The sequence below is a fragment of the Lissotriton vulgaris genome, chromosome 3_1 (assembly GCF_964263255.1).
Source record: "Lissotriton vulgaris chromosome 3_1, aLisVul1.2, whole genome shotgun sequence".
NCBI classification, from domain to species: Eukaryota; Metazoa; Chordata; class Amphibia; order Caudata; family Salamandridae; genus Lissotriton; species Lissotriton vulgaris.
Window position 1 is genome coordinate 1,378,945,818 of NC_141689.1, and position 27,000 is coordinate 1,378,972,817.

General features: G+C 46.7%; 1 protein-coding gene across 1 annotated transcript in view; it reads left to right on the forward strand.

Moving 5' to 3' along the window:
- The window catches only part of TSTD2 (thiosulfate sulfurtransferase like domain containing 2), a 210,792-nt gene that overhangs the window by 50,715 nt on the left and 133,077 nt on the right, over nt 1-27,000 (forward strand). The window contains exons 2-3 of the mRNA XM_086961849.1: nt 1,669-1,961; nt 16,266-16,591. Coding sequence (XP_086817975.1) covers nt 1,815-1,961; nt 16,266-16,591 — 473 coding nt within the window. The 5' untranslated portion in view covers nt 1,669-1,814. The remainder of the gene's footprint in view (nt 1-1,668; nt 1,962-16,265; nt 16,592-27,000) is intronic.

A 27,000-nucleotide genomic window follows, 5' to 3' on the forward strand; every position in this document is an offset into this window, starting at 1 on the left:
CCCATGTCCCTCCTGGCATTCAATACTCGCCCCCTTGGCACTCACCCTTCACCTCCATGGCACTAGCCCTTTATCCCCCTGGCCTGGCAGCTACCCTTCACCCCTTGCACTCACCTTTCCCCTCCCTTGCACTCACCTTTGACCATCCTGACTCTTACATCTCACCTCCATGGCACTCAACCTTCATCTCCCTGGCACTCATCCTTCATCCCCCTGACCTGGCACTCAACCTTCACCTCCGTGGCACTAGTCCTTCACCATATACACAACAGGGAGGGGGAGGGTCCTAGGGAAAGTTTAATGACCTACCAATGCGACTGTCCCTACATCAACAGTTAAACCAACAAAGAGTAGCAAGAAGTCAAAAAGGGCAACTAACTATGTAGATGTGAAGAAGAGGCTCAACTAATAATGTGTGCTAATAAAGTCACGCTTAGGGTATCCCTTCCTTGTGAAAAGATTCCCATCAGTCACCGACCGAGTCCGCCCTTTATCATCTGGGATCCTTCACACCATGAAGGTAGAGTAGTATACCCACAGCAGACTGGCAGATGTGAAAGCCTAATCTAGCTTGTGGGACCCAGTGATTTAGGTATCATAATGATAGACAAGCTAGATTAGGCTTTCACATCTGCCAGTCTGCTGTGGGTATACTACTCTACCTTCTCGGCACTCACCCTTCCCCTCCCTGGTACTCACCCTTGACCCTCCTGACTCTTACTTCTCATCTGCCTGGCATTCACTCCTCACCTCTCTGGCACTCACCCTTCATCCCCATGGCCTGACAGTCACCCTTGTCCCTCCTGGCATTCACTCCTCACCTCCCTGCCACTCACCCTTGACCCTCATGGCACTAGCCCGGTTTCCCCCAAGAACAAAAAATGACAAGCATTGGCATAGTCAATAGGTCTCGCCTTTGGTACCTTATAAGAGTTTAGCCACGCACCAGTTGATGTTGTTGCACCAAGGATATTGTGCTGCATAACTAAATACTTAGAAGTTTCCAAAAGCGAGACCTATTGGCTATGCCAATGCTTGTTGTTTCATGGTAATAGCAATATCTCGTATAAAAATTGCATCAAAATGGAAAGATGTGGACCTTCTGACATACCAGGTGTGGTATGCCAGATTCTTTTATGTGTTTAATTTGGAGATGGCACTGTATAAATGTAACGGTCGGAGAGCGAAGAGAAGGGGTCGTCAAGTGTGGGGGACACTGATGGATCAATAGAAAAAAATTGGCCTCCCCCTTCATTCTCTCTTTTATCAGCTTATTTGTTTTCTATCCCTCCTTTTTTTAGATCTAGGTAGGGTAAATTTAGTATGGTACCACTTGGTCAGAATGATATATGTATTACGTACTGGAACATTTTTTGTATTTCATCATTATCCTATGTTTCTTTCTTTGGATTCATTGAAATTACTGTTTTTCTGAAAAAAAATGAAGCAGGGTCAAGATTGATTTGCATATGCCTGGGTCCAAACTGAGGTGGCATGGTGTGCAAAATACCAATGGACTTTGATGCGCCCTGAATAATTAACTGTGGCTGTACACACCGAACCACGCTTTTACAGTGTCATTATTGAAAAATCTGTTTTCTATTGCACTTTCAATAATAACGTTTATAGACAGACTATTAATCCCTTGGACTTGTATTTTTTTTGCAGTTGGATTAAAACCACAACATTCGACACTTAACTGGGTGCCTTCGTTCCGCACACTGTCTTCACAGTAAACATCCTACTGGGAGGTGCAGAGACCCATGAAGTGCCCCCTTCCACACTAGCATCCATTTTGGGACATTCCTCCAACAATGAACAGAGAAACAGAGGCAATGGACTCCAGTTTGAGGTTTCCTGATTTGGACCTAGATGTACCGGAGCCCCTGGCGCCAGCCAGCCTTCTGAAAGGAGAACTCGATGCAGCCGTGAAGAAGAAGTATGCGTTCGCCAAGAAGAAGGTAACCATCATAGGTGTCAAGTTTTCACATTGGTTATGTTTGACATTTAGATGGTTTCCGTGTATGTATGAGTGACATTCTATTGCTAAATGTGCAAAACTTCAAGTGACAATTTCTGAGAAGTAAAACCAAGCAACGGAGCTTCCAATAGGATGCCACACCACCAGTGACCAGCCGCACTATTGATTACCTCAAACCTCTTGAGCTAGGGCTCCACCCCCCAGCAACCCTCGAAAACCTTCCCCCTCTTGACTTTACCACGCTACAATCCATTATGCTTCAGGTGAAATCCGGCTCCCCTAACCCGCGCACTTTGCGGACAGTCACCACGCACATCCTACCCACCATTCTTTATTTGGTCAATGCCTATCTAGCTACGGGGACCGCCCCGCTCCCCTGAACACAGGCCATGGTCAAAGCCCTCCTTAAAAAACCCAACTTTGATCCAAACAACCCAGGGAACTACCGACCAATCTCCCTACTACCCTGGCTAAGCAAGATCATTGAAAAACACGTCAAGAAGACACTGACGGAGTTCCTAGAGATCAACCACCTGCTCGACCCCTCCCAGACAGGATTCCGACACATGCATGAGACTGAGACCGCCCTCGTTGCTGTGACAGAGGAGGCAAGGAAGATCATGGATCAAGGAGGCTCCGCAGCTATTATCTTCTTTGACCTAAGTGCCGCCTTCGACACTGTAAATCATAACATCTTACTGCACAGACTTACCAATCTAGGAGTCTCAACGAAAGCAATCACTTGGTTTGAGTCTTTCTTGTTTGATCGCTCCTTCTAAGTCTTTGAGGGCGAAATCACCTCCCCCAGCAAACCTCTTGACTGCGGTGTGCCGCAGGGCTCTTCTTTGAGCCCTGCGGCTACTGCATAATCACTCCTCAATCACTCCTCAAATCACTGCTTTGGCGTAATCGTGTAAAAAAAACTTAAGGTGGCGTAATCGTATAAAAAAAACTTTAGGAGGGGGGGGTAAAAAAATGCATGCGTTAGTTTACACTGGTGAAACAAGTGAGGCCACTTCTACTCAGGCCCCCTGCCCCCGCTCAGTATGTGCACACATTAATGGGCCGGCCAGCAATAGAAAGAAAGTGACACCTCTGCCTGTTGCTAAATGGAGGTAATGATCGCCCATCTGCCTCTAGAAAGGCCACTCAGACACCCACTGGGCCACTGGCTGAGCCTGTATTCGAACAATAGACACAGCGCCCAAATGGCACCCCAGACTGCTAAAAAAAAGCAGCCCACAGCAGAACTCGGACACCGGCCCCTCGGGCATTGCCCGAATGCCCGTGTTACCAATCCGACGCTGGCCTCAACATATGGGATATTAATGCCTACCCGTATGTTTGCCTCATTAGATTCCTGATTGATTTGGGTTATATATATCAGTTGGATGCCCTATTCCAGGGATTTGTAGAGGATTTCAAAAGGCTCTACAGAGGAATTCGACTTACTGGCTACGTAGGGGAAGCCACCTTAACTAGGGGGTAAGTTATTTACCTACCCTTCCCTCGAGCACATGGACGTGCTTTTGTTTCCTCCATACTAACACCAGCATGGTTGTTTTCAGATAACACCGCCCCATTTTGATTACTCAACATACCTGTGATGCCACAGCAGCACAAGAATTAGGTTAGTACTACCACTATGTTCCTCCTAGACTCCCTTGAGTCTCTCAGCGCCTTAGTAATTTAGCACTTTCTATCCTTAGGTTGCTTTACCCCGTCCTGAAGAAGACTCGCAGCTGAGGTCCAAGTCCCCCTCATTGCGTTAGTCGAGACGTCAACGCCCTACTTCCACACGAGGCCTGTACCGTTTCCCCCAGCCCATTTTTCCGACATTGCATTGTTGCATATAAAGTGTACATAAAAAGTATTGCATAAATGTTTCTCACTGGACAGGTCTCCTTGTACTGGTCTGATTTACCAGTGTTTTTTTGAAAATATCTGAATTGTGTATTCCTCTAACCCAGCGGTCTTAAATCTGTGGGGCGCGACCCCCAGGGGGGTCGTGGAGTCCTGGGAAGGGGGTCGCAGATTCTGCAGAGTGCAGTTCCTGGCATTGGGCTGATGGAGGGTGCTCACGGCGGAGGCCTAATTCACACCGAGGTGTGAAAAACATAAACGCCTCATTAACAAGTAAAAGGTCTTTTAAAGACCTGTCAAGTACTTGGGTGTGACTGTGTGTGTGTCCCTGAAGCTGTTTCAGCCGGGCTCACATACACGAGCTGGGGGGAGCTGGGGGGAACTGGGGGGGGGGGAGGGGCTGGGGGAGTGGCTGTAGTTTAGCCCTTTGAGTTCAATGGATGTTGCGCACCTGGAGCTGTGGGTCCCATGACACGTCCCCCGCCCCCAGCAGGGAGGCACAGAGATGCCCTCCCATGAGCGGGAAAGAAGAAGGACAATGACGCAGAGAGATACTGATCCCCCCCCCCCGCCCCATGAGAGAGGCACAGAAAAGGTGGGTGGATGAATGATGGGTGGATGGATGGATTGAAGGCTGAAGGATGGATGGATGTGTGAAAAGATGGGTGGATGAATGATGAGTGGATGGATGAATGAAAGGGTGGATGGATGAATGATGGATGTATGGATGGAAGGATGAAAGGGTGGATGGATGAAGGATCGATTGGTGAAGGATAGATGTATGGATGGAAGAATGAAAGGGTGGACGGATGAAGGATGGATGGATGAAAGGGTGGATGGATGAATGATGGATAGATGGATGTGTAAAAAGATGGGTGGATGAATGAAGGGTGAATGGATGGATGAAAGGGTGGATGAATGATGGATGTATGGATGGAAGGATGAAAGGGTGGATGGATGAAGGATAGATTGGTGAAGGATAGATGTATGGATGCAAGAATGAAAGGGTGGACGGATGAAGGATGGATGGATGAAAGGGTGGATGGATGAATGATGAATGATGGATGGATGTGTAAAAAGATGGGTGGATGAATGGTGGGTGAATGGATGGATGAAAGGGTGGATGGATGAATGATGGATGTATGGCTGGAAGGATGAAAGGGTGGATGGATGAAGGATGGATGTATGGATGGGAGGATGAAAGGGTGGATGGATGAAGGATGGATGTATGCATGGATGGGAGGATGAAAGGGTGGATGGATGAAGGATGTATGTATGTATGGATGGGAGGATGAAAGGGTGGATGGATGGATAAAAGGTTGCATGGATGAATGATGGATGGATGTGTGAAAAGGTGGGTGGATGAATGATGGGTGGATGGGTAAAGGATGGGTGAATGGATGGATGAATGATGCATGGATGGATGTGTGAAAAGGTGGGGGATGAATGATGGGTGGATGGAAGGAAGGGTGGATGGGTAAAGGATGGATGGATGGATGAATGATGCATGGATGGATGTGTGAAAAGGTGGGGGATGAATGATGGGTGGATGGATGAAAGGGTGGGTGGATGGATGTATGGATGAAAGGGTGGATGGATGTATGGATGGGAGGATGAAAGGGTGGATGGATGAAGGATGGATGTATGGATGGGAGGATGAAATGGTGGATGGGTGAAAGATGGATGTATGGATCGGAGGATGGAAGGGTGGATGGATGTATGAATGGATAAAAGGTTGCATGGATGAATGATGGATGGATGTGTGAAAAGGTGGGTGGATGAATGATGGGTGGATGGAAGGAAGGGTGAATGGGTAAAGGATGGGTGAATGGATGGATGAAAGGGTGGATGGATGAATGATGGATGTGTGGATGGATGTGTGAAAAGGTGGGTGGATGAATGATGAGTGAATGGATGAATGAAAGTGTGGATGGATGAATGATGGATGTATGGATGGAAGGATGAAAGGGTGGATGGATGAAGGATAGATTGGTGAAGGATAGATGTATGGATGGAAGAATGAAAGGGTGGACGGATGAAGGATGGATGGATGAAAGGGTGGATGGATGAATGATGGATGGATGTGTAAAAAGATGGGTGGATGAATGATGGGTGAATGTATGGATGAAAGGGTGGATGGATGAATGATGGATGTATGACGAAGGATGAAAGGGTGGATGGATGAAGGATAGATTGGTGAAGGATAGATGTATGGATGCAAGAATGAAAGGGTGGACGGATGAAGGATGGATGGATGAAAGGGTGGATGGATGAATGATGGATGGATGAAAGGGTGGATGGATGAATGATGGATGTATGGCTGGAAGGATGAAAGGGTGGATGGATGAAGGATGGATGTATGGATGGGAGGATGAAAGGGTGGATGGATGAAGGATGGATGTATGCATGGATGGGAGGATGAAAGGGTGGATGGTTGAAGGATGGATGTATGGATGGATGGGAGGATGAAAGGGTGGATGGATGTATGGATGGATAAAAGGTTGCATGGAGGAATGATGCATGGATGGATGTGTGAAAAGGTGGGGGGGATGAATGATGGGTGGATGGATGAAAGGGTGGGTGGATGGATGTATGGATGAAAGGGTGGATGGATGGGAGGATGAATGGGTGAATGGATGAAGGATGGATGGGAGGATGAAATGGTGGATGGATGAAGGATGGATGTATGGCTCGGAGGATGGAAGGGTGGATGGATGTATGAATGGATAAAAGGTTGCATGGATGAATGATGGATGGATGTGTGAAAAGGTGGGTGGATGAATGATGGGTGGATGGAAGGAAGGGTGGATGGGTAAAGGATGGGTGAATGGATGGATGAAAGGTTGGATGGATGAATGATGGATGTGTGGATGGATGTGTGAAAAGGTGGGTGGATGAATGATGAGTGAATGTTTGAATGAAAAGGTGGATGGATGAATGATGGATGGATGGAAGGATGAAAGGGTGGATGGATGAAGGATAGATTGGTGAAGGATAGATGTATGGATGGAAGAATGAAAGGGTGGATGGATGAAGGATGGATGGATGAAAGGGTGGATGGATGGATGTGTAAAAAGATGGGTGGATGAATGATGGGTGAATGGATGGATGAAAGGGTGGATGGATGAATGATGGATGTATAGATGGAAGGATGAAAGGGTGGATGGATGAAGGATAGATTGGTGAAGGATAGATGTATCGTGGAAGGATGAAAGGGTGGGCGGATGAAGGATGTATGGATGGATGTGTGAAAAGGTGGGGGGATGAATGATGGGTAGATGGATGGATGAAAGGGTGGGTGGATGGATGTATGGATGAAAGGGTGGATGGATGATGGATGGGAGGATGAAAGAGTGGATGGATGAAGGATGGATGTATGGATGGGAAGATGAAAGGGTGGATGGATGTATGAATGGATAAAAGGTTGCATGGATGAATGATGGATGGATGTGTGAAAAGGTGGGTGGATGAATGATGGGTGGATGGAAGGAAGGGTGGATGGGTAAAGTATGGATGTATGGATGGAAGGATGAAAGGGTGAATGGATGAAGGATGGATGTATGGATGGAAGGATGAAAGGGTGGATGGATGGATGTGTGAAAGTGTGGGTGGATGAATGATGGAGGGATGTGATGAGGTCTAACAGGCGCATTTATGGTTGTCAAAAGTTGATGAAGAGGAGTACCAGTTTCTAGAAACTTTTTTCGGAAGGGGGTCCTTATGCCTAAAAAGGTTTTACAAGCGGGTCTCGGCATCAAAAAGTTTGAAGACCTCTGCTCTAACCAGTCCCATTCATTTGCACTTACCTTTCATGAGCACACCCAATCCCGTTTCTTTTCCCCTTTTTGCAACCTTAGATCAAATACTTTGTGATTTGGATTCTAAATATACAGAATAAACAGACTTTATTTGTTTCTAAACTATTTTGGCGCTCCTGGTTTACATTTATTGTATATGGTGTAAATTATTTTTGGGACATAGTGTCTCCCCACAGGGTAATCAATACCAGTGATGTGTGTGTATATATATATATATATATATATATATATATAACACACAATAGCTAAATTCTGAATTTATTTCGCCTCAAAAGAACTCACAGACCAATATTCTTTCATTCCCGCATTATACCCAGGTCTGGTGATGATTTTTGGGTTACCCCATGATTTGTAACACACATAAAACATCATCTGCTGCTTAATCTGCAGATAAAAAAAATAATGTCGTTGAAACGGGTGAAAAGTTACTACAAACGTGGCATATTTTGGCTTTTCTTGCCACATAATTTAGTGAACCCTGCTGCATAATTTGGTGCTCCCCTGCTGCATAATAACAGTGGCCTTGGACAGTCGCAGCTCCTTGTGGGAGTGCTGCGGGTCGGTGGGGCTGGGCGGGGGAGGGCAGGGTGGGGGTTAGTAAACTCTAGCATAAGGCCGAACGTAGTTCAGTTAATAAATAAATAAATAAAACAAATTTCATTGCGCGTGCTGCTATGCAGCGAAGCAATGCAGCGCCCACAATGAAATTTGTTTTACTTATTTATTTACTGAACACCGTTCAGCCTTATGCCGGAGTCTACTACCCCCCATTCTGCCCCTCCCCAGCCCCCACCCCGCAGCACTCCCACAAGTAACCGCGACTGACCTTGGATATAAAAACAAAATCATAATACCCTTCAATCCAAGATTCAATATAGTAGCATCATCAAGTAACTTTGTGTTGCACATGAAACAGAAAAAACATTCTCCTTAAATATGTTACTTGCGATCGAACAGGGAATACAAAGTTCCATACCTTACACAATCTCTTAATTTTTCCTTCAGCAGAACACTGAGAGTAGGGAGGGTTCCAGATTAGGCCACAACTTGTGGATGGGATAATTCTCTCCTCTGAGTCCTTGTAGAATTGAAACTTTAGCGTTAGCTAGGAAGTTTCTCATTCTATGCCATGATCGGTGGTGAGGATTGTTCAAGTTTATATTTTACTTACCACTAAAGAGGCTAAATCCACCACAGGTTTGAAATAAAACCTGTTGGAGGGCCAATCATCTGCATTTATGTCCTCTTACCTTGCTCTTACTGAAAACAACTTTGATGCCATAGCCCCCTGATCAAGTGAGCTCCAAGCAAGTTGATGCCAATACCTTCTTCATGCATGATCCAGTGTACCCGCTTGGCAGTGGTAGGGGTGGACACTAAAAACCATTTCTAATAGAAATGAGAAGTGTTCTTTAATGCTGAGGTCTCAGTATAAAGTTATCCTGGAGTATGACTTTGGACTTCTAATCAAGTTGAAGGGGACTCTCACTGGAGTGGACATTCGCTCTGGTAAATCTAAGGCCCTGAATAGACACTCTTCTGCAGAACAGACATTAGACATTCTATTGTAATACACCATGCATAGCTACATTGCCAGTTTACTTGACAGTTCCTTCCAACTCAGATGCTGATTTTGAGGTTAAGAAAGGACAAATTATTTAAAAACTGTATTTATAGCCAGCAGCAGAAGGATTGTGGACTAAGAGGAAAAGAGTGGCAATTTTCACACCTTCTGGTGTTCACCCAGTTGAGAACCATCTATTACTGGAAGGTGACTTGCTACAATGGCAAAAGCATAAGGTTGTTACTCCCTTGTAAGCAAGACCTTGTGTAGCCAGTTCCAACAGAAAATGTAGTATGCCCCAGGTCACACCCCACGGGAACCAAGTGTCTTCCACCACCAATCATGCCTTCTTTTCTGAGCTGATCTCTGCCCGTTCCTTTTAGATGAGCTACATCACTTTCTCTGATAAGCCTTGGATCTTCCAGCAACCCTTGTAACCCACCAGGGCATCAGATGTATAGTGCCCTCTTTCACAAGATCGTGAAGGAGACCTCTGGATTCTGCAGAATATGACAGTGGAGGGGGAGACAGACTGGAAAATCACATGAAAAGTTCAGTAGAACTTTTTCCTAAAGCTGAGATTTCCGAAGGAACGCTACAGTCACCACTTCAGCCATTTGTCTTTTGACGAGAGCCATCGCTCTCATGATCATAGCAAACCGTGGTAACGCATGACTTTTGATTCAAAGAAGTCAACTGTAAACAGTCCCCATGTCTGATCCAGTTTGATGAAAATTTCCTCATGCAGCTTCCATATCTTCGAATATTCTGTCTGTAATAAATCGCCACACCTTGCTCCCCAGCCAGTTCGGCTGGCTTTCGATTTTGTTACCAGGTCTCGGTCAGTGCAAAAGTGGCTTGTCCATCCCATGCCTCTATATGGGCCCGCCACCATCGACACTCCTCCTTGGCCTCCTTAGAGTCGGACACTATCTCTGTATAGGTGAGGCTGCTTCTTAGGTGGAATGCCTACTGCCTTTGGAGTGCTCTGTTGTGGCATGGACCTGGAAAGATTGCCTGTACTGCTGAAGAAAGCAGACCTACAAACCTTTCACTCTGGCTCTGAGGTTTTGAGTCTGGACATAATCCTTCTTAATCCTTGACAAATTTGTGCTATCTCCTTCAATGGAAGGCTGAGGTTAGATTTGATTGAGTTTATGACAAAACCCAGAAATATCATCTGTTGTGAAGGACTCCTTATCAACTTATTTTCTTTTATGACAAAACCAAATCCTTCCAAGAGTGAGATTGTCTTCGTGAGTTGGCTGGAGAGTGCCTTCAGGCATTGATCCATCACTAGGATGTTGTCAAAATCCACTATGAGTCAAATGCTCTGAATGCTTCCACTGTTGACTTCAGAACCTTAGTGAAGCCTCTTTTGGCTTATTGTCCCAGTTTAGGGCCTTGATAAAAGAAGCGGATGTCTAAGCGCACCCTACCAGTAGAGACCTCAGTGACAACCTTTTGAGCAAAGACCTTGATAGATGCTTGAGCTTTTTCCAATGAGGTGAAGGAGGAAACAAATGTCCCCATTTCTATTATGAAGGAGTAGCTAAAGAGGCCCCCAATGGCTACTGCATCCACATCAGGGAAGGCTAAGTCACCTAATTTGGATCCACTTTTATGAGGAGGGATCGAGGAGGCCCTTTGGCTTTTGTGCAGTTTTCATACCCCATAAAACAAGCATTGGCATAGCCAATAGGTCTCGCTTTTGGGGCCTTATAAGTATTTAGTTATGCAGCACAATATCCTTGGTGCAACATCATCAACTAATGCATGGCTAAACACTTGTAAGGTCCCAAAGGCGAGACCTAATGGCTATGCCAATGCTTGTTTAAGAAGTAGCGGTAGAGAGCCTAGAGGAGATAGATAAAATACAGTTAGGATATAGGGAATGATTTCAAAGAAGGGGGTTGCCATCTATGAAACAGACTCTGTGTAATTTATTGCACTAAAATAATACAGAATAATGCAGGCTATTATGAAACTCAGAGTAGGCAATACCTAGAGAGAGGAGGCTGGTAGAAAATAGAGGATAAGGGGAGCTCACCTGATAGAAAGAAAGGAGTAACAGTTGACTACAATAATAATAATAATACTTTTTTATGACCATGCTTGAAGGATTGAGGCGTATTTATTTTGTAAGCAAGTATTATTAACAATATTAGTAATACTTCTGCTGCTGCTACTATATGAACTGCTACCACTGATAATAATGATATGAAACCCCGGGTTCAGTGTCTCTCTTTTTTGAAGATGCAACTCGAATGCAACAGCATAAATATATTTTAAATGTCTGAACATTTAGTATGTCTATATTTGAAATGATGCAACCTCAATAAGAATTGTGAAGGCCGACGAGATGCATTTAATAAGGAAATGCATTTAATAAATATGTATTAAATAATGCAAAATATAATTTGGTTGGAGCCTGGGAAACACTTCAGGAGATGCTCTAAACATCTATTTTATTTCAACTCTTCGGTGGTATTAATGCCTAATGCTTTATAAGGCGACCCAATCTGTTTTTAATGAGCATGGAGGCATTGGTGAAATTGTTTTCTATTCAGGATAAAACAGACCGGCAATGCTACGCCAGGTCTTGCATACAACACCGAACCCTTGTACTAGGAGGAATGTTGAATTTACAAATAACACAGGCAGACACAATTTTAGGCTCTTCGCAATAACCTGCATTCCAGTTCCCGTGCGGTGCGTCACATTTTCTTTGCTCTCTGGCTCGAATACAACGTCTTCGAGAACCTTCCAAAAGGGAATTTGAACGTTCCTGTCTTCCCGGCGCCAAACAACAGGAGACCGGTCACTTTCACAGGCTCGCTCGCGCCTCACTATTGCCTTCGGCATTGCGAGTACCGCGCGCAAGGATAAGAAGCAGGGAGAGTTTGCCGGATAATTGACAGGTACCGGAGCTCTGCGCTTCTGGTATTATTGATTTACCTTATACTCCAGATAGTTTGTCAAAACATCATGTTTTCTTGCCTACATTTTATTATTATTTCGTCTGTCATACAGCAAGAAATGTTATTTGGGAACATTTAATAAAATCTCTCCAAATAAGTGCTGTGATTATGACTGAAATCTAATAACAAACACCGTTTACTTACCAGCACCGCCTCACCCCCACAACCTCCATTTCCGAGGACTCCCAACGAAATGACGGCACAAACGCAAAAAAACCAACAAAAAAAACGGGGCGGAAACAGGATACTGAATCCCGCCCCTCCAGGACTCCCTGACCTGCCTCATGGTTGCCATGGCGATATTTCAAGAAATATTGTCGTGATACCGTAAGGCAGGTCATGGAGTCCTCGAGAAGCGGGATCCAGAGCAGACAAATCTGCAAAACAGGAGCTTTTTCCAATGGCAGGCCTCCGTTTCGAGAGGCCTGCCAATGGAAAAAAAGGGCGTGGCTTCATGCCGTATTGAAAACCCCTCCTGACAATATCTCTTTGCCTGATACAGCACATGTGCTGCTAGCAGGCTTCGACCTAAAAATGGCCCATTGTGCCCAACCTAACACATTCTCTGGGGATGTTAGAGGACCAGACTTTCGGGCCTCCTCATGTCCATAATTTTTGTGAGTGGGACTGCTAAAACCAATAACTTGCCTGATAGGAACGCCAGAAGCAATCACTACCCCTTTTAGGTTCCTCAACATACGTAGCTAAGACAGTGGCCATCTTGGTGTTTATTTCTGGTGTTGGAGACCCCTTACCCTCGCACTGAGACCTTACAGTCTCAGAGAGAAGGTAAATCATACCAGTTTTATAGATTAGGTTCTCTGTCTGCTATAGTCATTATCTCTCAAATATAAGTTTCGAACCCTAATTCAAAATATACTTCGGTACTATTATAACATCCATGGTATGTAAATAACTTTCGGCCAGAGAAGTTGGATTGGCGTAGACATTTGTAGAGAAATTGTTTTGTTAATGTGAAATTCAGAAATCAGTTTACAAAGAAAATAGGGGCCAGCCTTCAAGGAGACTTGGCTACAATGGAAAACAGTGTATCATTGGCTTTGTGACATAGCATACGTGTCTGGCTCATACTACAAATTGAATGTGCCAATAATAAGTATTGGCATCACTAGGTATCAGTATGTTTTGACCTTGAAAAGATGAAAGGCTGAGAAATCTGTCAGAGTTTGAGTCTATTTGAACCTCTGGTCTGCAGTTATTTTCAGCAAATGTATTAAAGTGATTAATAGCACTCATTCTGAAGAAGTATGTTTTAGAGACTGAGCCCTCACACTAACTTGTTGTTGGGTGTTCTCTTTCAAGAAGGTACTCCAACACAAGTATTAGAATGAATCCTTTGCTAGGCGGCTGCCTTCTAGAAAGAGATGACATAGACTTGAGGAAGGTAAGGAAGGGAAAGCATGAAGGAAGAAGGATGATGGAGGTGAGGAAAAGAGGCCAAGAAAAATAGGAGGTACCAGTGACTCGAAGGAATGAAGGAGAGGAAGAAGAGGAAGTTAAAGAAGGATTGAGAAATCAAGGAGGTGAGAAAGAAAAAAGTAAAGCAAATAAACAAATAATTAATGAGGTGAACAAAGGGAATGGGGGAATATTCAGGGATGGAAGTTATATAGTATAGTGGCCAAATTGCTTTTTAGTCTGGCTTCTAATCCTTGTTTGCCAATCTGCTCCTTCTGAGTACTTTGACAAACCTTTTTGGGCCAGATTAGCACATTTGCACTGCTAATATTCATAAGTTAATATTCTGTGATTGAGTGAAGTTTGTACTCCTGATGCCCATCATGTACCGGTTCTGTGACAGGGAAGCTTGCACTGCTGATGCCTATGTGATTGCTGTTCTGATTATTACAGAGAAAATATTTTTTCTTTGCATAAATTGATTGACATAACTAGTGATTGTGCATTACCTCCTGAAGCACCTTGCACATAATTTAAAACGCATTCTGAAACTTTGTACCTTTCTGAAGTAGCTATATAATTATCTCAGTAAGGATACATATATGAACAAACAAAGCCTGTTCAAACACATATTGAGTTTCTTATTCCCTGGTAAACAAGGCTGTTTGGTACTTTCTTAGTCAAAATGTATATATTTCTTTAGAATGTTTCTGAAGAAAACTCTCTTGCCCTAGGTTGAGTCGGGAAAGTATTTATTGAAAATAACCAGCACTCTGTAGGACACAGAGTCAACCAACAATGGGATCTCTCTACACAGATAATGGAGACAAGCTCTCTAAGAGAAAGCAAAATGCAAATATGCACCCTAGCACAGATGTTTTCTAGAATCAGTCAGATGACTGATGCCCTAGTAGGATGGTGGTCGGTCGGACCACCACCGTATCAGGCAGGTGACCGTCCGACAATGAGTCCTGCCCTATTAGGATAGGTCCGCCGTGCGGGCAGTCGCAAAATACTTTTTTTTACTGTGACTTGTGCTGCCACCCAGGAATAGGGCCGCAGCACAAGCTGCAGTAGAAAAAAGCACTTTGTACACATCCATGCACCATTTGCTAGGCACCTGACAAATGGTGCATGGATGTGTGTAAGGGGGCACTACATGTGTTCCCCTTTCAGAACACTTAGAAGTGGACCCCAGGGGCCGTGCTTAGGCCCCCAAAGTCCATTTCCGTCTACCTTTTCATGGCGGTCGGACCGCCATGAAAAGGCAGTCAGAAAGAGACATCCTAATCCTTACAGGAGTGCCTGTGCAGGCACCGCCTCCACTGTAGGAGTCCAACTGCCGCCCCGATGGGATCTTGGATCCTGTTAGAGGTTGCGGTCTTTCCAACCGACCTCAGCACTCTTACCGCCAGTATTATAATCCGGCAATCAGACTGATGACCTGACTGTCGGGTCGACTGCCACTGATGGTCTGTCGTGGCGATTCGTCTGCCATCGTAATGAGGCCCTAAGTTCCCACCAAGAACACAAGCAGGTACAAAGACTAGATCAGATGAGAAATCGTTGATAGACTTCATAAGTAGCAATAACGTACACAGCTTTGGCTGTGTATGTGGGAGACAGTCTTACCAACGCGCCTGTTTCCACAAAATACCTTTACTATTTATCCATTACAATGCTTATGCCTTTACCACACCAAATGTTACTGTGCATATGCCTTTAGCATGCATGCCTTTACAACGAACATGCAAGTATTTTGCAGGTAAGTGGCAAGGGTATTTTTAAGTTTAGGTTCGGTGAGGGTATTTGGATGTCAAGGGAATTTTTAGAGTTTATGGTGCGTGAGGTTATTTGGGGATCAAAGGTATTTTTAGGGTTCAGGCTGGGTGAGGGTATTTGGGTGTCAAGGGTATTTTGGGGTTTTAGGGTGAGTAAGGGTGATTGTAAGTAAGGGTGTATGTCAGGGGTATTTTTAAGGTTTAGAGTGGGAAGAGGAATTTGGGTGACAAGGTTTTTTTTTAGGGTTTTGGGTGGGTGAGGGTATTTCAGGGTTTAAGGTGAGTGAGTTATTTGGGTGGCAACAGTATTTTTAGGGTTTAGGGTGGGTAGGGCAATTTGGGTGACGGGGGTATTTTCAGGGTTTAGGGTGGGGTCGATAAGGTAATATATATATGTGTGTTTATATGTATATATCTATATATACACATGTACATATATACATATATATATTTATGCATTGTGTATATATACATATGCACACATATATAGGCACACACACATATATGCTGCGTACCTGTGAAATACTTACATTGTGTTGTAAAAGCATGCGTGGTAAAGGCATATGCATGGTGAAACTTTGTGTGGTAAAGGTATATGTGTTGTGATGGATGCGTTGTGAAGGGATGTGTGGTAATGGCATGTGTGATTCCTTCATACATCTGTGTATGTTACATTATCATGTTTTTGGTGCCAAGGCACATCTCGTTTCACTTTGAAGATGGCACCTCCGATGAGTAGGGTTAGCATGAGAAGAAAACACAATGGTTAAATATTACTGTAGTCAAGCATGCTCTTTTTAATTGTACAATGTACAAGACAAATGGTAGTTTTCTAAGCCAAGTCTTTTTCTTTCACAGGCATTTGCTCTGTTTGTCAAAGCCTTAGAAAAAATACCAGCATTAATCGATTGCCAAAGTTCATCCGGAGGAAGAGTTCACTGGGAGTGCTGCAGCTTGGTTTTCAGTAACTTGACCAGCATTCACAAGCATGTAGCTGGCCAGCACATGTCTGAAATTCTGTGCCAAACAGCTTCCATTTTAGAGCAGTTTGTCTTAGCTGAAGAACATAAAACTGTTGACCCATCCATTTCACATGAGGAGAAAATTAGGAGAGCATCCAGCGACTGCAAAATTCATGATTTGCTGCCAAATACTTCTGATATCAGTTTTGTTGACCTGACAAGGTAAGTGAAAGGGAAATGGCGCTTGAGAATTAATTGCAAATGAACTATTGGGAAATCATGATCTCTTCGATAGCTAGCTTAGATGTGATATCGTCCAATTAGCTTATTTTGTATTATGGTATGTTATATTATTTTAGAGGATTTGTACAACGTGCCTTCTGCCACTAGTATGGCTTTACAGCAGTGTGAGGGTCGGAAACCTCACACCCTGGTTCTAGTCTTCCTCCACAGGGAAAATTCTGCTCTCCGATTGTTGGAGTTTAATGTGGTTTGTATGCCACTTATATGTGCATGATTTGTTTATATTTGGTTTATACTGTGCTCGAATAATGTGTTTATGCAGCGATTTGTTTTTAATTGTATACATTTTTTTAGATTTTCATTACACAGAATGGACAAGTATATTGCCAAACAGATAATACATAGTATCTTAGATGAAGGTGCAATTTCCAATTCTAGTTTTTTATAGTGTATATTGTTTCATTTTTTTGTTTCCAAACTGCCCTCAGTCCTCCCTCTTTGTACCCGCCCCAAAGTAGCAGGCAACTATGTCAATTCGTTTAGAGCGCATTAAACCTGCAGTGCCAACCACGAGTAGGATGAAGGACACCATCAACCATGGATGCTTCATTCTGACGTTTTATTTAAGATTCCACAAGTTCAATCACACCACAGTCATTGATAAGTAAACAGGTTTAGGGATCGCAATCTTGGTGGGAAGGAGAAAGAGGGGAGGCCCCCTGAAACCAAGTGCAACAGTGGATCCCATATCGCCTCAAAGATATGTATTGGCCTGTCCTTGTCCTAAAGAGCCTCTCCATCGCTATTATGTGCCAAAGTCTTGGGTGCCTGAGTGAGAGGAGGAGGATCTTTCTTTATTCAAGTGAAGGCAAAGTAATTTTTGCCGCCTGTAAGCAGTTCCACATAAGTTCCAGAAGAGGAGAACGAAAGCACAGCAGAACCAGGGCAACATCTGAATATAAAGGTATTCCCAATATCGTTTCCATGGCTACAAGGATTACCACCCAAAATGGTTTGCTGTGCGGGCGGTCCCACCAAATGGACTTAAAATCTTACAGAATGCCAGAGCCTGTCCAGCATACGGGGCTTGTGAGTGAGTGAGTGTTATTTATTGAGCTTCACTGGGCACGGATACCAGCCAAACACTATTTGGTAGTTTGCTTCTTTATCTAGCGTTCTCCCTGAATTTTGAGTGACAGCCTGCAATAACTGCTTCCACTGAGTCTCCTCTACATCTCTATTCAGGATCTTGTTGCATCCCAGTTTATAATGGCATGGTGTAGTAGAGGGGACAGCCTCAAGTAGGAGATTGTATGAAGTAGAGATTATGCTCTTGGAGACAGAAGGCGACTTAACACATTTCTTTAAAATTGTTTTAGAGCACTGGTAGCTTCTGCTGTAACAGTAGGATTAGTTGAACATAACAGAATTGTTTTTTGAAGTTTCATTTGCACACCTCAAAAGACAGAACTTTACCCCCCCCCCCGACCACACTCTCCATGATACATACCTGATATCGTGAAGTACCCGTCCTGTTTTCATTCATCAACAGGGCCTGGAATTAAGGCAGGTGTAAAGCCAGGGCTATAGTGGATAGGGAGGAGGAATGAGGAAAAAAGTCGAATTCAGTTGTTTTGTCAATGTGTCCCAGACTATACATGTGGCCGGTCGCTCCACGCACCGCGCAGCTCCCTCCGTGACTGCCGGGACCCTTGAACCCCACCGCTGCTGCCTCGCACAGCCGTGTGCCTGCATTGCCGGTCTGCCTGCCCTCTGCCGGTTTGTGCCCCGATTTTGTATTCTGCTGTGCCTTCTGTGCCGGTGCCCCTGTTATTGTATATTGTTGTGCCTCTCTGTGCCTGTGCCCCTGATACTGTATTTTGTTGTGCCACTGTGCCCTGTATTTTCGCCGCCCCAGTGTCCTTCTCTTCCGCTTTTTCTCCGTCCCCGCCGCTGCTCCCCTGCGGCCCGCCCCCTTTTTTCCTTGTAACCCGCCCATTGGCCACCCCGCTCCCGCCTCCCAGCTGCTCCTTCCTCCCACTTGGCCATTTATGGAGGTCGCCGCGCGATGGTGAGCTGTGACCTTTGCCCCTGCCTTCAGGGCCGGTCGCTCCACGCACCGCACAGCTCCCTCCGTGACTGCCGGGACCCTTGACCCCCCCGCTGCTGCCTCTCACAGCCGTGTGCCTGCATTGCCGTTCTGCCTGCCCTCTGCCGGTTTGTGCCCCGATTTTGTATTCTGCTGTGCCTTCTGTGCCTGTGCCCCTGTTATTGTATATTGTTGTGCCTCTCTGTGCCTGTGCCCCTGATACTGTATTTTGTTGTGCCACTGTGCCCTGTATTTTCGCCGCCCCAGTGTCCTTCTCCGCCGCTTTTTCCCCGTCCCGCTCCCCGCCGCTGCTCCCCTGCGGCCCGCCCCCTTTTTTCCTTGTAACCCGCCCATTGGCCACCCCGCTCCCGCCTCCCAGCTGCTCCTCCCTCCCACTTCGCCATTTATGGAGGTCGCCGCGCGGCAGCGCAGCGGGCGCGCCAAAGGCAAGCCCGTCTGCGCCCGTCCGTGCCTGGCCCGCGCCCAGCGCCAGGACCAATGGCCCCCGTCGATTCCAGCCCACCCGCCGGACCTACGACGCAGCAACCATCTACGCACTCAACACCGGCCGAACCCCCGGCTGCCACCGAGCCACCCCAGGACGCACCCACGGACCCTTCACCTGCCAATCCTGCAAGTTCTCCTGCATCCGGACCTGCACCGCATCCGCCAAGCCGAGCGCCAGCAGCAACCACCTGAAGTGCATCCTGCTCAACACCCGTTCCGTCCACAGACACGCCGTGGAACTCTGGAACCTCCTCGACACCACATCACCAGACGTCGCCTTCCTCACGGAAACCTGGATGAACGCCTCCTCAGCGCCCGACATCGCCATCGCCATCCCGGATGGATACAAGATCACCCGGAGGGACCGCGTCAACCAGACAGGAGGAGGCATCGCCATCGTTTACAAGAACACCATCCGCATCATGACCAGCTCCGACGACACCCTTACAGCCGCCGAACACCTGCACTTCCAGATACACACCGACCCCAAGACCACCCTCAGAGGCACCCTCATCTACAGACCCCCAGGACCACGCACACAATTCAGCGAAGACATCGCCGATTTCATCAGCCCGCACGCCCTCCCCTCCGCTGACTACATCCTCCTCAGGGACCTCAACTTCCACCTGGAGAACAACAACGACCGCAACACCACCACCCTGCTGGACAACTTCGCCAACCTCGGACTCAAGCAACTGGTGACCACCCCCACCCACTATGCCGGCCATACGCTCGACCCCATCTTCTCCTCCAGCAAGGACATCACCTTCAGCCACGCCACCGGACTCCACTGGACGGACCACAGCTGCGTCCACTTCAGCTTCAGAAGGACCACGATCCACCACCGCCCACAACAGGTCCCCCGCAGATGCTGGAACAAGATCACAGCCGACCAGCTCGCCACATCCCTGAGCCAGAACCCTCCCGCCAGCTCAACAAACCCCAACCAAGCCGCCAAAAACCTCACGAAGTGGATCAGCAACAGCGCGGATGACCTCGCCCCACTGAAGACCCCCCCCCCCCCCCCCGCCAGACCCGGCACCAAAAAAGCATCATAGTTTACCGACGAACTCAAGAGCTCCAAGAAGAACTGCTGAGCCCTCGAGAAAGCCTGGCGCAGAGACCCAACTACAGACAACATGACCACCCTCAAGCTCGCCACGTGAAAACACCACCAGCTGATCCACACCACCAAGAAAATCGCATTCAAGGAACGACTTGACAACAACGCCCACAACAGCAAGGAACTCTTCAACATCGTCAAAGAGCTCTCGAACCCTAGCGCCGGAGACAACGACATCACCCCATCGCAAGAACTCTGCAACTCGCTCGCCTCGTTCTTCCACAACAAGATCGCAGACATACACAACAGTTTCAGCACACAGCCGACGCACCCTACGACCGCACCAACGCCCCCCACCACCACCATCCGCGCCTGGACCCCGGTCAACACCGAAGACACCATTCGCACGATGAACTCCATCCACTCCGGATCTCCAACCGACCCCTGCCCTCACCACGTCTTCAACAAGGCTGACTCCGTCATCGCACCACACCTGCGGGACATCATCAACGCCTCCTTCGACACCGCCACCTTCCCAGAGAGCTGGAAGCACGCCGAACTCAGCGCCCTACTGAAGAAACCATCAGCGGACCCCACCGAACTCAAAAACTACCGACCCATCTCGCTCCTTCCTTTTCCTGCCAAAGTCATTGAGAAGACCGTCAACAGACAGCTTGCCGCCTTCCTCGAGACGAATGGATCCCTCGACCATTCACATTCTGGCTTCCGGGCCAACCACAGCACCGAGACCGCCCTCATCGCAGCCATCGACGACATCAGAGCCCTGCTCGACAACGGAGAAACAGCGGCCCTCATCCTCCTGGACCTCTCCGCGGCGTTCAACACGGTCTGCCACCGCACCCTAGTACAACGCCTCAGCAACATCGGGATCCAAGAGAAGGCACTGGAGTGGATCATCTCCTTCCTCGCCGGAAGAACCCAGAGAGTCCGCCTCCCCCCGTTCAGATCCTAGGCCACCGAAGTCATCTGCGGCGTACCCCAAGGATCATCACTCAGCCCCACGCTGTTCAACATCTATATGAGCCCCCTTGCGGCCATCGCACGCCAACACAACCTCAACATCATCTCCTACGCCGACGACACCCAGCTGCTCCTCTCCCTCACCAACGACCCCGCCACCGCCAGAACCAACCTACACGAAGGGAGGAAAGACGTAGCCGAGTGGATGATGAACAGCCGCCTGAATCTGAACTCAGATAAGACGGAAGTCCTCATCCTGGGATCTTCGCCCTCCGCCTGGGATGACTCCTGGTGGCCCCCTGCCCTGGGTAGCGCACCCAAACAGACAGACCACGCACGCAACCTGGGCTTCATCCTGGACTCCTCCCTCTCCATGACCAGACAAGTCAACCCCGTCTCCTCGTCATGCTTCAACATCCTCCGCATGCTACATAAGATCTTCCGGTAGATCCCCACCGAAACCAGGAAGACGGTCACCCAGGCCCTCGTCACTAGCCGTCTGGACTACGACAACTCCCTCTATGCCGGAACCACAGCCAAACTTCAGAAGAGACTCCAATGCATCCAGAACGCCTCGGCACGCCTCATCCTGGACATCCCCCGACACAGCCACATCTCCGAACACCTGAGAAACCTGCACTGGCTCCCCGTCAGCAAGAGAATCACGTTCCGACTCCTCACCCACGCACACAAAGCTCTCCACAACCAAGGCCCAAGGTACGTCAACGACCGCCTGACCTTCTACACTCCCACCCGCCAGCTACGATCGACCAGCCACGCCCTCGCCGCCGTCCCCCGCATCCGAAGAGTCACAACGGGAGGAAGATCCTTCGCCTACCTGGCTGCCTAGACGTGGAACTCCCTCCCCATCCACCTCCGCCTGACCCAAGACCACCTCTCCTTCAGGAAGCAACTCAAGACCTGGCTGTTCGAGCGGTAGCGGACCCCCTTCCCCCAGCGCTTTGAGACCCTACGGGTGAGTAGCGCGCTATACAAATGCATTGATTGATTGATTGATTGGTCTTTGTTGGGGTGTTGATATAAGTAGTCAAGTATCTGCATTGGTTGTGTTTCTAAGCTAGATCCCAGACACCTGTCCCTACTGACCTGTACATGTGAGGCCACAATTGGTCAGCCTCTGTGGCAGGCCATTTTGATAGGTTGCATAGCTATACCACTGTAATATGTCGGATAATCTGGTATGGCCAGCGCTCTTTTAAGATTGGGTTGGCACAGGATTTTGTAAGCCAGTTTTCCCTGGACTTTTTGCAAAACAAATTTGAGGATTGCCTTTTTAAGTTCAGTAAAGGACCCTATATGGATCAAAAGAGGCAAATCTGGGAAAAGATGTAAGACTTTGGGAAATACATTAATTTCAACAGTGTGCATCATGCCTCCCCATGAAAGAAAGTGAGATAGCCATCTCTTAAAATTGTTACAAAGTGACGCAACAGGATGGGAGTGGTTGACCTTATATAATTGTGACTGGTTTGGAGTGATGTGACCCTCGCGCAGATATTGCGGCACGAGGTGTAATCCCTTAAACGGCTGTTTGATCTCACCATATAAATATATCCTACTAATTAGCCAAATATATTGAAATCAGATCATAACGGATGACCTTACCAGAGTTGGATACTATCACTACATTGTTCTGGTTTCTGAAGAGTTATATCACAATATAAACTATTGGAGGCTAAATACTTAAGTCCTCCTGTGTACCTGTCATTAAACTGTGCAGGCGCTATAGCCCCAACAGCTATAGAAAAGAACTAAGTACTTGAACTCAGAGATATAAGGAAATCACCTCAGATCTATTGTGGCCCCCCCTTTTTCCTGACGAAGGCACAGTCCTGTGCCGAAACGCGCGTAGATCTTAACAAGTTGTGATCATTGTTAGACCTGGCATCTTTGGTGTGGTTTCCACTGTCTTTTTGCCTCTGCCTACTGTATTTTTGAGGCTGTGCTGGATTTCGTTTTTGCTGGTTTAGATGCTTTGGGCACTTTGCCACTGCTGATCAGTGTCAAAGTGCAAGTGCTCCCTGTGTAAATTATTATTGTAATTGGTTATCCATGATTGGCATATTTGTATCACCAAGAAGTCCCTAGTAAAGTGCACTGAGTGTGCCAGGGCTGGTGATACAAATGCTACTAGTGGGCCTGCAGCACTGATTGTGCCACCCACATGAGTAGCCCTAAAATGGTGTCTCAGGCCTGCCACCTCAGTGCCTGTGTGCAGTCTGTGAACTGCCATGTCCTCCTGGTCAGTGTCCCCACTGACTAGACCTAACCCTTCCCTTTCTGTACAAATTGGTCACCCTTTTGGAAGGCCCAAGGTACCCCCTTGGGCAGGGTGCAGTGTATGTGAAAGGTAGAGCATGTACTTATGCAGGTGACATGCTCTGGTAGTGAATGACAGCCATTTTCGTTTTTCACTATTGTAAGGCTACCTTGCCCATAGGCTATCATGGGGAATGCTGGCTACAGTGGCTACCAGCATATCTTCCCATAGGAGCAAGGTAGGACATAAAAGTCTGGTATCCCTGAACTCAGAATTTAATAACACATCTTTTAGGAAAGTGGTTTTTAAATCCTGTGTTTGAGAACAGCACTTTAAGAAAGTAGCTGTTCTCTTGTCTGACCTTTCTGTGTGCCTTGGCCTGTTTGTGAATTGACTGTTTGGTTTGTGAGTGACAGGGGCTGGGTGGCTCCCAGAGGCCGAGTGGGCCATCCCTGGGCTGAATAGCTCCATCTGCATCTAGAGTGGTGGGAGGGGGTAGTACCTGGGCCTGAATAGGGCTGTGCCTGCCTTCCACAATGCTGGCTCCACCTCCTGCTGGGTGGCTGACGACCCTGACCCTCTCTCTGAAAGGAAAGGAGAGGCCAGGAAAACAAAGTGCTCAAGGAACACCCAGAACTGGTTCAGACCGGGCTCAGAGCCCTCCTGCACAAAGGGAACAAAGACTTTTAGGGGTATAAGTACAGGACATCTGACTACAGAAAACTAGATCGTCCTGGAATCAAGAAGGAACCTCTGCCAAGGAGAAAGCTGCAACTTAAGAAGGAAAACTGTCCTGCTGTTGCTCTGCTGGACTGACCTGCTGTTGCTTTGCTGCCAAGGAGAGGGGAAGGACTTTGCTTTGTGCTGTGTCCCCTTGCTTGAAGGAATTTCCAAGGGCCTGAGAAGAGCTGGCTCCCTGTTAAGAAGTCCCAGGAACAAAAGGACTTCACCCCCAGCTTCCCTGAAGTCTGCTGAGAGAGTTCTGTCCTTCCTAGAGTGCTTGGGCCAGTTGTGGTGCCTCTGGAAATTGTACCTGTGTTGGGAAGCTGGAAACCAAGATGTTAAAGACTTTCTGCAAGTTTTATCGCATCAATCGCTTGCGTAGCTCATCCTCGTCAGTGCGTGGAAATTCTCGCCGCTACGAAGGCCGATATCGTCGCAGCGCCTGTTGCCGCTGCCAGAGTCGTCACATCCTTCGTTTGCGGTACGCACCAGTACGGTGCGGGAAGATTACCATCGCTACGAGTATCGTCGCAGAGCCTGTCGTCACTGAGCGAGATCGTCGCACCGCTTGTTTGCGAACCGCATCACGTCGCTGCGAAAATCATCGCAGAGCCATCGCATAGAGGAGAAGATCGACGCTGAGCCGCTTATCGCTGCCGCACTGGAGATCGTCGCCGCCCCAAAGTTCATCGCATCATAGCTTTTGCGAGCCGCTTCCACCAAAACCTGTGCACCGGAATCCACGCAAGGTATCGCATCCCTCCCCATTCAGCCCGGAGTCACCGCAACACGCCTGCTAAATCAGCGGGGTTGTCGCAACGCCTCCCCAGGGTCTCAGGATTGACGCATCGCTTGCTTTTCAATGCTACAGTTTTCATTGGGAACTTTTTGTCTCATCTAAAGGTAATGTTGGCTAAAAAGTGACGCAACTGTGGATTATTTTAACGCAACTTTAAGAACTCTTTTGGAACCATATTCTTGAACTGTGTATGTTGGATTTTTGTTGTTTTGGTCTTGTGTAGTTTAGATTAAATACCTTTATTTTTCTAAACTGTTGTGGAGTCAGTTTGTGGTGTTTTCACTGTGTTACTGTGAGTGTTGGTATAAATACTTTACACATTGCCTTTGATAAGCATGACTGCTCGTGCCAAGCTACCAAGGAGGCGAGCAGGGGTTATCTAAAAAGTGTATCCTCCTTACCCTGACTAGAAGCAAGGGTCGGTTTGGACAGTGGTACCTACCTCTGCCAACTAGAGACCCCCAGTTCCAACAATCATTGTGCCACATTGTTCTTTGACCAGATATCAATTGTTATCCTCTCTGTGAACAACATCCCAATAACAAGTTGTATAAAAAATGTTTTTATTATATGTTGCTGGCTTCTGTGTGAATGAGGACTGTATGAGTCAGTATGAATGAGGTGATGTTTTAAAATGAAATTAATTTGCTATCTTTAAATAATAATACAAATATTTTTCACTGTCTAAAGATAAATAGTGATTGTTGGTTCTCTCTGTGTTTTTCATATATTCTGTTGTGTGAATCGCTGTGCATCTAATGATGTTGATATTGTTGTTGCCTTAAGCTCTTACATTTGATTCATTATCCCTGCGTTAAGGAACTGTACCCATTAGCAGGGGGCCTCTTTCTTTACAATATTGAAGTGATGTGAACTCCAGGTATTTAATAGAGCAAGTTGGCCAGCAGAAAGGAGTCTTGGTTTTTACCCTCTATAGAGTTAGAGAATCTGTGGTGTTATCAGGTTAATCTTAAAGCTAATAACGTTATCAAAATCTAAACGACCAAAGTTTTGGAATAAATGTGCCTGCTGATGTTAGAGAGAGTACGACATAATCTACCAATAAGGTTATTTTGTGCATCTTTTAGCAAAGAAGGAAGCACCAATAATGTATATTCAGAGGCATGCTGCGAAGGGCTCAAGGCTTAGAGCAAAATTAGTGGTGACAGAAGGCAACACTGATTTATATGTTTTTCACTATTCAAAACAAAAGAGAGTGGTAATCCGCCTTTTAGGCTGACCCTTAAGTAGGCACAATATAGCCCACCATAACTTTGAAGGTTTGCCTGAATCTGACCTTATTGAATGTTTTTAACAGGAAAACTCCTGTCAACCCGGTCAAATGCTTTTTCTGAATCCAACAAGACAAGTACTGTAGGTATCACTGTCATTCTGGCAGTTTTGACCAGGTGCTCTTTACAGCACGTTTTGTCATATTGTCTGTCCTTGTTGAATCTTTACTGACCTGGTTGTATCAGGTCTGGAAGAAAGGCATTCAGTCTGGTTGCAATATGTTTTGTGAAAAAGTCATAGTGGAAAGTTTGATGTCATCATTAATGGGCACCATAGTCTGTAATAGGACACGGCTTGGGATTTTTACTTGACTAGTATCTGGGAGATATTGGCATCTCCCAATGTGAGGGTTATTCTGCACCTACGTTTACAAATTTGTAGAAGAGCTCAGGCTAGCCTGAGATTAAGAAATTAGCAAAGTTTTTGTTGTACGGTAAATAAAGATTGCTCTCACAAATTCCTGATGAGACGTCTATTTCATCACAAGTAACCCGAGATACGGTCGCGGACGTGCTGCCATAATGCCCAGTGGAGGTCCGGGCTAAACTCGGCAAAGCCCGTGTGGAGGGTCGAGATGTGGCGCGTTATTCCATCCGGTGTGGGCTGGACACTACTGACTCACTGGGCAGGGCGATGGCAACGACGGTGGCGA